A 12,602-nucleotide genomic window follows, 5' to 3' on the forward strand; every position below is an offset into this window, starting at 1 on the left:
GCTCTAGATGATAGATCCTAGAGAGATACTACACCCAAAAATAAATCTTTGTGTTGTAGTTGGGATGTGTGTGCTCTGTCTCTCTCTCTGTGTGTGTGCGTGTGAGAGAGAGAGAGAGAGAGTTTCTATTGATTTGTCATGGCAAAGAGGCACATCCACTTTCCTGCCTCCACTGGCTCCATTCTTCTTCTGTGCTGTAATTGCACCTGTGTAACGACCTCTGCCTCTGATTGCAGTGCAACCAACATATACTTGAGCAGTACCGACAGTGACTGTTCCTCCAACTGCATGCATGCAGGCACATGCTGATCGATGGATGCATCAGCGTCATGTGTATAATCATGTTCTCTCGATCAGGCACACAGTACTACAATGCACCTTTCCGGCCGGCCCCCGGATCTATATTCACAAGCTCATCAATGTGACTTCATGTGCAAGGGAAGCAGTTGGTACATGAAAGGAAAGCAAAGAGGAAGCAAAGGAACAGACACAAACTAAAAGAGATATAGCTTTACCACCAAGTTAGGAAAAATATGGATAAAGGTGAAGCATGCATGCTGCATTATATATGTAGCTACAACATTATTTTATATTCTACAACCCTTATTATATGTACAATATATATAAGCATATTATCCATATATATGAAAGATTTAAAAAATTTGTGAGATGAGAGGTGATGATGACTTCCACATATAGTATAGCTTAGGATTTGATTGAATTATTTGCATGGCATATGAATGCCTGTGTACAAGAGGATGAATATCCAAGAGATGTGTGGGACCAAAAAGTGAGGTGAAGTAGCTGTGAGAGAGGAGAGAAACTCTTTTACATTGGAAATAGCAATGTCAAGGATGTAAAAATACTAATCTTAACGTATAAGTATGTATAGTTGTATATATATGCATGTATGTACTACTCCTTCCATTGGCAGCCAGCTGGAGATGCATGCAGCATGGGGGCCCTCCCAATCATTCAACTTGGAAATCAAGGAAAGGCAAGGATGACACATCTTTCATCAGCTCCTCCAGGTCCCACTCCCCATGCATGACATTCCTGCTCATGTACTGCTGGTGTGCCCCCTCCCAGAATACTGCAGCCACATTGCTGCCGTTGTTCACTTGGCTGATGGTGTTGATGTTGTCCTTGGTGTTGGTGTTGTTTTCTGTGATGTTGCTCTCGTTGTTACTCAGTGTCGTGGTAGTAGTAGTCTCAGTAGTGTTGTTGCTGTTGTTGTTGTTTTTAGCATTGTTACTACCACTTGATGCCATTAGCCCCTGCTGGCCTTGCTCTTGCTCCTGCGCTGCTGCTGACATGGGATCTAGCAGAGGGGGCACTACACCAACAAACATGTCTTCTCCACGCATGAAGCATCCTCCTCCTTCCATTGTTGCCATCATCCCATGGTGATGAGGAGGAGTGCTGCCATAGAAACCACCGTGGTGCAATGCGGCAACTTGGTGCTTGAACGGCGGCGCCGCGTGGCCATGAAAGAACCTTCCCGGCGGCGACGCGTCCGCCATAACACCACGGAGCTGGTCAGGGAAGGGGACGAGGCCTCCATAGCTCCTGGTAGCGGCCACCGCCGCCGCTGCCATGATCGCCGTCGTCGGCGGCGGCTGTCTCTGATGCATTGGCGAGGTCGACGAGGTACAAGAGGAGGATGAGTCCACCATCCACAGACCTGTCGTCGTCGTCGTCATCAAGTGGTGGTGGTGGTGGTGGCCACCGTCCTGATGATCTAGGCCTGCGAGGTCCGGGCAGCTACCGGCGGCGACCTTGTTATTGGGCTCCGGCGACGCGCATTCGGTAGCCGCCGGCGACGAAGTTGCTGAGGTGTTCTTGAGACGCTTCTTGATGGTGGAGTTCCAGAAGTTCTTGATCTCGTTGTCGGTGCGCCCCGGCAACCGGGCAGCGATCTGAGACCACCTGGAATGTCGTAACGGAGGGTTGATTTCACAGTAAGCAAACGATCGATCCAGATGTTTCTGTCAGAGAAAAAGTCATGCGTACGTCCATTTTTATTTACACGTGTCAACATCACGCATGCATGGGGGTATGGCTAGCTCGAAAGAAAATATCTCGAGGTCAAAGAAAATAACGGATGTCTTAATCTCCTTTAAGAAAAAATAATGTGAATCCAACAAAAATTGCATGATGCTCAGTAAAGGAAGTAACGGGCAATATCTCTTTCGGTGTCCTTTTGAGTGACCTTTAACCTTTAGGTTTTATGAGCCTTAAAAATTTAATTTCAACTTTGTTTGGATGATGTCAGATTCACCTTAATCCGCATGTGTTAGGATGGATTGTAGTGGAACTTAAATTTAAATTCTACCTCAATTCACTCCAACATATGTCGATCGATACGAATCTAACTACATCCAAATAAAGCCTGAAAATACCATCAAACACCACACCCCAACAAAAATGAATACATGCAAATATGAAATATTATTGTAAAATGCTGCATCTACACATGCACTTTTGCAAAAAATGTTAGTTAGGTCACCCATATATTGCTAGATATAGGTTTTACGTGAACATTCATGCTAACGATGTGAAGTATTGGATCTACCTAGTAAAACGTACATTTAATTACTAATGGATGGACTAGCTAGAAGAGAAACTAATTAAGTCGATAATTTCACCTTAACCTAATCCTGCACCTTCTATAATTATTAGTTATTTTTGTTCCCATATATTATATTCTTTTAGCCCTTTTATCTATGTTTGGGGAAATTTCCTCCCTACAGTTTTTCTTTAAAAAATCTTTGACAATAAGAAAAAGATAAAAACCCATCACACTGATCGAACTGCAACTAATCAATTGAACTTCCTACACAAGTCACAACATATATGTCACTCGTTGTAACGCTGATATCGAGGTGACATAACGCCCGTATTTTGGCCAGACACATTATAGTGACATACAATAGTTATACTCATAAAGCTATTTCGTCACTCATTGAAAATTTTCTAGTAAAGTCGTTATTACAGGCGTGCAATGCAACTACAGGCTCGTACGTTGTGATTTCCTTTACTATATGCAGGCGTACAATATATCACTCATCGTAAGCCTTGTAAATGAAACTCCATCTACGTAGGAAATCTAAATGTGTGCAATGCAGCTATATATATATGTAGGACAGTACTAGGACCTCTAGCTAGCTAATTCAAAACAGCAAAAAACTTTCTTTTGATCAAACAAACAAAATAACTTTTTAAAATTGAACGCGAAAGAATTAATAAAAATTGCTCTCGCCAACGACATATACAATCATCAAAACTCCCATAAATTAACTCTCTAGATCGATCGAGAGCCTTATTGTCGTGCAGTAATAATCACCACGTGTGCAGCACGCGTTAGGTACCTGTTTCCCAGGATGGCGTGGAGGCTGACGATGAGCTCCTCCTCCTGCGGCGAGAAGGCGCCGCGCTTGAGGTCCGGCCGGAGGTAGTTGATCCACCGGAGGCGGCAGCTCTTGCCGCACCGCTGCAGCCCGGCGTTCCGGGCGACGTCGCTCCACGAACCCTGCCCACTCCGCAGCATGTACGCCACCAGCCTCTCGTCCTCCTCCGGCGACCACAGCCCCTTGCGCAGCTTCGTCGCGGCCGCCGCGCCACCGGCATTGCCGCTGTTCGCCGCCGCTGGGCACTCCGGTTTCCTCATTGCCGGCCGTGCTATAGCTGGGTAAATGTACGTTAGTTACCCCCAGCTGGTTCTTCTTATTGGCTTGCTGGATCGATCTCGCACGTACGTGGGGAGATATATAGCTAGTGCTAGGGAATGTGCATGAGGTTGATCGAGATGATCTCGATCGCTTGCTGCAAGAAGATAACCAGGAAATGGACCTGAGTGTGTGTGTATATATATGATGATGTGTTTGAGTGTTGTATGGAGTGAGGTGAGGAACGAAGGACGAGAGAGAGGAGAGAGGGAGGAGGGTGAAGAACGAAGGAGATGACATGATGGTGATGGTGATGGGGGTGTGTGTGCTTTGCTTAAAATTTGGACAATGGGTGGAGAGCTGCAGGGAGATCGACAAACGGCAAAATTGCTAGGCTCACCCCCCGGCCCCCAGCAGTTTGCAGGGTTTTGGCCTGGGTGCTATTATTGCTCAACTTCGATATGTGCAAATTCAGGTTTCTGCACCTAGAAAACAAATAAGTAAAACTCACTTTTAACGTGTTGCAATCTTTTGAGGACCATAAGTTTATTTACTAACTAGAAATATTCTACATGGTTAGGGCTCTCTCCACCACGCCATTGCCTCTCCCTCTTTATATGGCTTCTCCAGCATCACCACTACAGTAGGGGGACGGGATATTTGCAAACAAAATAAATATAATTTACTGAGTTTACATGTACGAACGGGATATTTGTTTATGAGTCAAGCATTCATCTCGCATGAAGTGGTGAATATACAACAATAAGAATGAGACACATGGTAAGTTTGTAGAACTATAATGAATTAGAAGCGCAATGCTATCATGTTAAGAGTGACCATCGATTTAGTGGTACCGTCATCCACACCATTAATTCACGGTTGTATCTACAAATGTTACCAATTTACGTATGCAACTAGGGGAGAATGATTAGTGAACTACAATGTATGAGATGCTTTAGATATATAACCATATGTTCATCATGTTCTTTTTTCTAGGAGGATCAAGGAGTTGGTGTAATTTGTTACCTGGTTTTTCACTTTGTGTTGCGATGCAAGAGAATAGGTGCATGCCGATGCATCATGCTTGCTATTTTTATTTGAAAGTAAGATTGATAGCTTCTATTGAGCTATAATATCTGTGTTGAGCATATGTGATTTTATAAGTTGCCTAAAAAACTTACCGAGTTTCATTTATTTTTCTTACTTCATAATAATTGTATGTATCATCTTGTTCTAGAGGATGGGGCTTCACTACTACTCCCTCTGTCCTATACAGTGCATTCTAGAACTTTTAAGATAAATTAAGAGAGAACATAAAAGACATATGTACCCTCACTTTATTTCCCTAATTAGATGCTATCATCAATGTGATTAATGGTGATTGGTTGATAAATAAAAAATATTTAATGCAAAATTGGTTTCTGTCCTCTGAATGTATTATATTTGACGATAAATTTTAAATGCTAAAATGTACTATATTACAGGACGGATGGAGTAATTAATAGAACTTCCTTAATCAAGAAAATCATTTTGAGAGAGGTTGATAATTAAGTATAAACAACAACAGTATTGCGTTGTACTATATTCGTACGAGTCGAAAGAGAAGTGTATACATAATTAATATATACAAGCATGCATACACCTAGCTAGGACCGATGATGGTACGGGTGAACCAAGCATTTTGTGGTGTCGATGAGAGTTGAGACACACCCAGTGCTCTAGTCTTCTTGTCTTTGACTCCAGCTCTGGTTGTCTTTTTTCCCTTGTCACGTCCCTTGAGCCAGAAGGCTATCATGGCCACCTGAGGGCAGCGAGATCAGTTGAGGGGACAACGACGATATATACATCTATGCCCCTGTCCGTCCCTGTGGGGTTGTTTTGCAATGAAGCATACCATGCATATACCACCTCTCGATCGATCGCCAAGTCACACATATAATTGCTTCCACTTCACATAATCTCTCTCTCTCTCTCTCTCTCTCTCTCTCTCTAGCTTACAAATGGCATCATCATCACATAAAGGGATTTATTTCGATGAGGGGGCATATCAGAACAGTCGCTTATAATATGTGCATGCAATAACAGACCGATCGATGTCGATGGCGCCTGCTGTTGTAGTAAGCTGCAAAACATGCATGCGTGGAAGCCTTTGCATGGAGTGTACGTCTGGCTACCAGGCCCCCCGGCCGGCCCTCTGCTTCCTCTTCATCTGCAAGGGAGCTAGCCGGCCGGCCGTGCAGTCATCTCTCTCTCATCTCAAGAAATATATCGAGATGCATGGCAAAAAAAGAAAATTTGATTCATCATGGATATAAGTACTGTATACCTGCAGAGAGGGATAGCTTGCAACTTTACAAGTTGGTCCTTTATGTAGTATATATACATCACATCATACATGCTGTGATCTTCTCAAGATTTTGTCCACTTGTTACGTATCAGTGGGAATACACACATACAGTACGTACGTGCAGCAAAGTAGTGGGGGTATACCAGTCAGTGGGCTAACTACCACACTCTCACCTGTCTAGCTCGCTAGCTAGCCTTCTAGGCTACGGCGTCTGGTATGATCCCTACGATATAATGAGCACTGCACTGACAATTCCTAGCTGGAGTACTGTATGTATCTAGGCCCCGTTTAGTTTCTAAAATATTTTGCAAAATTTTTTAAATTTTTTATCACATTAAATTTTGCGGCACATGCATAAAGCATTAAATATAGATAAAAATAATTAATTGTATAGTTCATCTATAATTTGAGAGAAAAATCTTTGAGCTTAGTTAATATATGATTGAACAATAATTGTTAAATACAAATGAAAGTGCTATATTAGCGTTTTGCAAAAAAAAATTACCAACTAAACATGCCCCTACTACATTTCGAGGTAATACTGCCTTCTCTTGCCGTGTGGCTAGAGGTTTGGTAAGGTGCCGCACGTGTGCACGGTAAAAGTTTAGATTACTGCATATTCCATAGAGACTAGTAGTAGTACATATCAAAGGGATTTCTATCGAAGCACGTGGTTCCTCCAAAGGTTATGTTTTTTTTTTCGCCGAGTCGCATGCATGTGCGTGGAGAGGGGACGAACATTATATATAGGCCTTGTTTACTTCCAAATTTTTTTACAAAATAGAAATAGTAGCACTTTCATTTGTATTTGACAAATATTATCCAATTATAGACTAACTAAGCTTAAAAGTTTCATCTCGTCAATTTCGACCAAATTGTGTAATTAGTTTTTATTTTCATCTATATTTAATACTTCATGCATACGTCTAAAGATTCGATGTGACGGGGAATCTGAAAAATTTTGCAAAATTTTTTAGGAAAACAAGGCCATAGCCTTCGCATGCTTAGCTTTTGATGTGGGATGCATCTTTTCAACGCTTAATTATTGCCTCTCACCGGAAAAAAAAAGATAGCCTCTCTAATTAACAGAGGCGAACATATCTACGGACCACCTCTATAAATGGCCAGACGGTCGCCTCTAAAAATCATTCACAGACAGACGAGATTTTAGAAGAAATCTTCTCGGATTAACAGTGAGGATCCCATTTAGAGACCGCCTCAACTGCTAATAGCTATGCAGCCTCCAAACAAATGTTCGCCTATGAAAATTATTTACAAAGATGAACGTCCTAAGATGGTCATCTTAGAACCTCTGTAAATCGATTAATAGGGACGATCATTTTAGGACATCCATCTTTGTAAACCGATAGATGTTCTGACTCTAGAAATTGTATTAACAAAGACGAGCATCCTAAGCGTCTGTCTCTAAAAATCATGTTCAAAGACGGCCATCTCACTTCTACACAAATGATTTTTGTGAGGCATCGCCAAATTATTAATAGAGGCAGACGTGTACTAGGTGGCCTCCTCCATTTATCGGTGTCAGGGTGACGTGTTGCTTAGTCGTTCACTTCTCTTAATGCTCCATTAACGGAAACGGTTGAACTAAGGCGGTCCCCTCCATTAATGGATGATTAACAGAGGCGGTCACCCTTATATTGCCCGCCTCCATTGATCGCTTGCCTGTATATACAGCCCCCAACTACCCCCACCTTCTACCTCCATGAGCTCATCCCCTCTATTTGATGGGTTTTGAGCTCCAAAACTCCAAAATTACACCACTTTTTAGGAGGGAGAAGTTTTGATCTTCAATTCCTTGAAGGAGGACACCACAGGAAGTTGCTAAACACTCCCACATCCTTATGATGGTCTTTTTTTCAAATTTGGGTGATCTAGATCTAGTTCTTCATGGAGGAGAGAGAAAATAGATGATCTGCTGTATTTTCTTTTGTACTAATATAACAATACTTATGTCTTATTCGCTGCATGTGCAAGGTTTGATGGCATGAAAAGATTACAATAGATGTATCGGACGTCGAGGCTATCAATGGCCTACATAGGTTAGGTGAAAAGGTTTGTTGATACTTCTCAAAACAATAGTCTGAGTGTGAAGCGGCAGGGATCGAACCATCATATGTTTGTGTTCTCATTGCAAGAACAAGCTTGTCCATGAAGGCGAGGTGGTGCAATCTCACTTGATCAGATTTGGTTTCGTCCAGGAATTCATGGTTTCACGGCAAAGAAGATGCGAGTGGCGGTGCATCTGGAGGAAACTCAGAATTGACGGCGGTAGTGAATGCAAGCCATGGAGGAGAGAACCCTCATCATCATCATTCAGCAGACACAACGTTGCTAGCGACAATGTTGATTTCATCACAATGGATGATTTAGTCCAAGAGACATGGCCAACGATAGCGGGAGAGATGAGGATGGTCAGCCAGCTACGATGAAGCCCGAGGATATAGAGTTTTTTTGAGGAAATAATTAACCGCCTCGACATTGATGAACTTCTATTTGGGAGCTCGGGGTGGCTAGAGAATTTCAAAGAGAGATGAAGCAAACGACAATTGATCCACTCTATAAGGACTGTCCAAAGCAATGGATGGCACTATGTTTTGACCTCCAAATGCTCTATAATTGTGTTGTTATGACATAGTGATAGGTTGAGCTCCAACCCCACGAGGAAGAGGAAGAAGAGGAGGCAAAGTCTCTGATCGAGCACAGTGCCAAGACGCTCCACAGCGAGAAGGGCGGGCAAGCCTACTTGTGGGAACATGGGAGAAGAAGAGAGTAGACGGAAGGATAGAGAAAAGTAAATAAGAGGGGTTAAATGCAAAAATTTCTAGCACATCTGTGTGTCACGTAAGCAAGGTATTGTTGCTCAAGTGGCACACACCTATGGTGAACCAAAAGTAAACATGAAGGATCTAGGAATGCAATTTTGGAGTTCATGGATCTAAATAGCACCCTCTTATAAGTTCAAGGGGCACCGATGTATATAAATTTAATTAAAACTAGAACCATATATCCATCACTTTGAAATTGCTTTGGAATGTTTTGAAATTTCCTATATTTTTAAATATTTTTCTGTTCTCCTAGAGCTAAATCTAGTTCGTTTGAAACATCTAGATATATTTTTGCAAGCTCGAATTATTTTATTTGGATTTTACATATTCCAATCTGTCTCCAACAAAAAACTTATCTATATTTACTAAATTTTCTTATATAAATGAAAAAAAGACAAAATCACATTCAAAACCACTCGAAACAAGATTAGGGCAAGAAATAATTTCAATGGTTTTGAGAGTTTAGGGGATAAGATGTCTCGTTTTTAGAGTTTGAAGAAAAAAAAGAGATACATCAATAGCTTTTTTCCTTTGCCTAGCTTGATGTTGAACCTTTGCTAGAGGTGGGCCTACGTTGGCTGAGGCTACGAGTGGAACTTCATGAACAGGGAACTTGGGCCGCGACTAATGGGCCTTTCTAGGATGGAAAAAGTCTACGTAACCCCCCAAACTATCTAAGGTGGAATACTTCACCCCCCAAACTATAAAACCGGATATTCTACCCCCTGAACTTTCAAAACCGGTCAAAAAAACCCCTCGAGTGGTTTTAGAGGGTGGTTTTGTCTTTTTATTTTTTATTTATTTCTGCTGGATCTTTGAAAAATCATAATAAATCACAGAAAAATCATAAAATAAAAAATTCAATTTTGTTGGACTCCTGATGAGTAGATCTACATAGTGAATATATAATATGATATACTTTAGAACAAAGGTTTTTCTGTAGCTTTAAATCTATGTTTTTCTGTAATTAATTAGAATAATTCATATATGTAGTTCCTATGGTCCAATTGTGGTAAAATTTTTATGGTAGGCTCATTATTGTATGCTTGAACTATGGTAAAAATTACATACTCATTGGATCACATATAACTTAGTTATAGATAAAGCATAGATTTAACAAGAATAAAGCTAAATAAATCTATAACTAAATTTTACTTGATCCAATGGATACGAAACTTTTACCATAGTTCAAGCATACAATAATGAGTCCACCATAAAAAATTTACCACAATTGAACCATTGGAACTACATATATGAATTATTCTTTTTAATTATAGAAAAACATAGATTTAAATCTACAACCAAAACTTTGTACTAAGGTATACCATATTATATATACATTGTGTAGATCTACTCATCAAAAGTCTAACAAAATTGAATTTTTCATTTTATGATTTTTCTGTGATTTATTATAATTTTTCAAATATTCAACGGAAATAAATAAAAAAGAAAAAGACAAAACCACCCTCTAAAACCACTCGAGGGGGTTATTTGACCGGTTTTGAAAGTTCAGGGGCTAGAATATCCGGTTTTATACTTTGGGGGATGAAGTATTCCACCTTAGATAGTTTGGGGGGTTATGTAGACTTTTTCCATCTAGGATTGAGGTGCAGTTCTGGAACAGAGGAAAAACTACGCGTGGACCTTCGCAGGCTAAGGCCACCAACGAACTTACGCAGCTAGGGGCATGTTTGGATCTCTGCGTCCCCCTCAACCAGGCTCATGGGATGCAAGGACGCTTGTTTGTTTGTCTGCCTCTCCCCCTTGGCCATGCTGCGCTCGTGCAAAAGTCCCACCCCTCAGCTAGGCTCCCGAGGAATGCAGGAATCAGTCGTTTATGGCGGGCCTGGCTCGCTCCGTGCTCCTGCGTGTGCGCACACATGTGGGGAGTTCGGCCGTCAGGAGATGGAGTGAACTCTCTCGGATTACCTCACTCTTCCATGCCATTCACTACCGATTCCCTTCTCCCATAGCCACCCCCTCGATTCTTCACTTGCTGCTCCCAGTCGATTCTATCGGTATGTGCTCCAACGCCATCTCCTCTTCTCTACTTCGTTGTTCATCGATTCGTAGTCTGATGATCCTTTCTCTATCTCTCTCTCTCTCATTGTGTGGATCTGAGCCCTTTTGAGGCAAGTAATTTATCCTCTTCTATCTCCCTCTTATTCTTGATTTGGAAACCCTAACTCAGTTTTTTTAACAATCTCAGGTGCACTAGATCTGAGTTCTAAGCTATTCTTGAGGTATGAATCCATGTTCTTTATGGTTCCTTTACTTTCTCCTCTATTTTTAGTAACATACCCTTGACATGTGTATGCAAAATCTATTTTTTATGTAGACTTGCAGATCTACCCTCGCTCGCTTGTTCTTATGCTTTTATTTGGTGCCCTGCAAGATCTTGTTCGGTATATGAGATACTTAATCCCCTCTCTCATCCCTCCCTTTAACCTATAGTGTTATTTTTTTAGCACATCTTCAAGTCTATGATGAAGGCCATTTTAAACTAAACCTATGTCTTAGTCTATGATGATGGCAATTTTGAATCAGAGCATTTGTTCTAGTCAATGCTGATTACAATTTTTTAATTCTGAGCATTTGTCCTAATTTATGGTGATGACAATGTTAATCTGAGCTTTGTTCATTGATTGGTAGTATTGTGTCCTTCCAAATGTCTTGCTTTGCATATGATGGATTTGCATGAGAACAAATGCTTGCTTTTTTGCTCAGGCTACTACTCTTATTACGGCCTCAGATCACTGTGGGCAAATGCATTGATGAATATTTTTTCCCTAGGATACTACACTTGATCTGAGACATAGGACATATGCAATGATGATTATTTTTTTCTAAGATACTACACTTCAAATGAGACTATGGATATATGCAATGCTAATTTTTTCCCTAAGGTACTACACTTGACCTGAGACTGTGAACATATGCAATGCTCAATTTCTATGGACATAGACTTGAGCATGAGACATGTGCAATGATGTTTTATTTTTTCTTTTTGAAATGAGGCATGAGGCTTGTGCAATTATTTTTGTTATCTTTGTTTTTTTTACCTGAGGCATGAGGCATGTGCAATTACTTTTGTTTTTTGATGCTACACTTATCTGAGGCATGAAGCTCGTGTTTCATGGAGTTGATGCCTGAGGAGCTGATGGCTGCTGATGAGCGTGTGTGTTCTAGACCTGAAGTTGGGACTGAGCAGTTTGCTTTGCTTGGGGTTGTTGTTGCTGACAATGCTACTGCTACTAGGGTGTTCGGGTAAACATTGTTTTGCCTTTGCTAGTTCTTTTCTTATGTTGCCATTGATGTGAACTTGATTATCTTAATCTAATTTGAGTATTTTGGCTATTTGTCATTGATGTGATATATTTCCTTCTAAGCATTTGTCTTATGCCAATAATGATGTTTTTTAAACCGGATACATGCCTTATGCCAATAATGATGTTTTTAATATACTGAGCACATGTCTTTTTTTTATAATGAGGCATTTCACGGTTCACAAGTTGGAGAAAAATTAAAGCATACAATGGCATATTTGGAGTGGATCCTGTAGTATGTATTATAAAGAAGGATATTGTAATTTTAGTGGAGGGTCTAATAATAGTCTAGACTTTAGTGATTTTAATTTTTTCCAAAATGATGTAATATTTATTGTAGATAAATTGTTGTATCAATGTTTGGACTTGCTGACTGTAACCTTACCACTCAAACAAAGTGGTAACTCCACCACCT

The 12,602-nt window shown here is 40.7% G+C and overlaps 1 protein-coding gene across 1 annotated transcript; it reads right to left on the bottom strand.

Moving 5' to 3' along the window:
* Positions 688 to 3,808, bottom strand: LOC8067214 (myb-related protein 330). The gene is made up of 2 exons (XM_002443223.2): positions 3,372 to 3,808; positions 688 to 1,929 (listed from the first exon to the last, which is right to left on the bottom strand). Exons 1-2 carry the CDS (start codon positions 3,668 to 3,670, stop codon positions 972 to 974), a joined length of 1,257 nt encoding a protein of 418 aa, XP_002443268.1. The 5' UTR covers positions 3,671 to 3,808; the 3' UTR covers positions 688 to 971.

The sequence above is a fragment of the Sorghum bicolor genome, chromosome 8 (genome assembly GCF_000003195.3).
Source record: "Sorghum bicolor cultivar BTx623 chromosome 8, Sorghum_bicolor_NCBIv3, whole genome shotgun sequence".
Taxonomy (NCBI): Eukaryota; Viridiplantae; Streptophyta; class Magnoliopsida; order Poales; family Poaceae; genus Sorghum; species Sorghum bicolor.

Coding starts and splice junctions, on each gene's coding strand:
- LOC8067214 (XM_002443223.2), bottom strand. CDS start 3,670: ATGAGGAAACCGGAGTGCCCAGCGGCGGCGAACAGCGGCAATGCCGGT. Junction 1,930..3,371: donor CACGCCATCCTGGGAAACAG/GTACCTAACGCG, acceptor ACGACATTCCAG/GTGGTCTCAGATCGCTGCCC.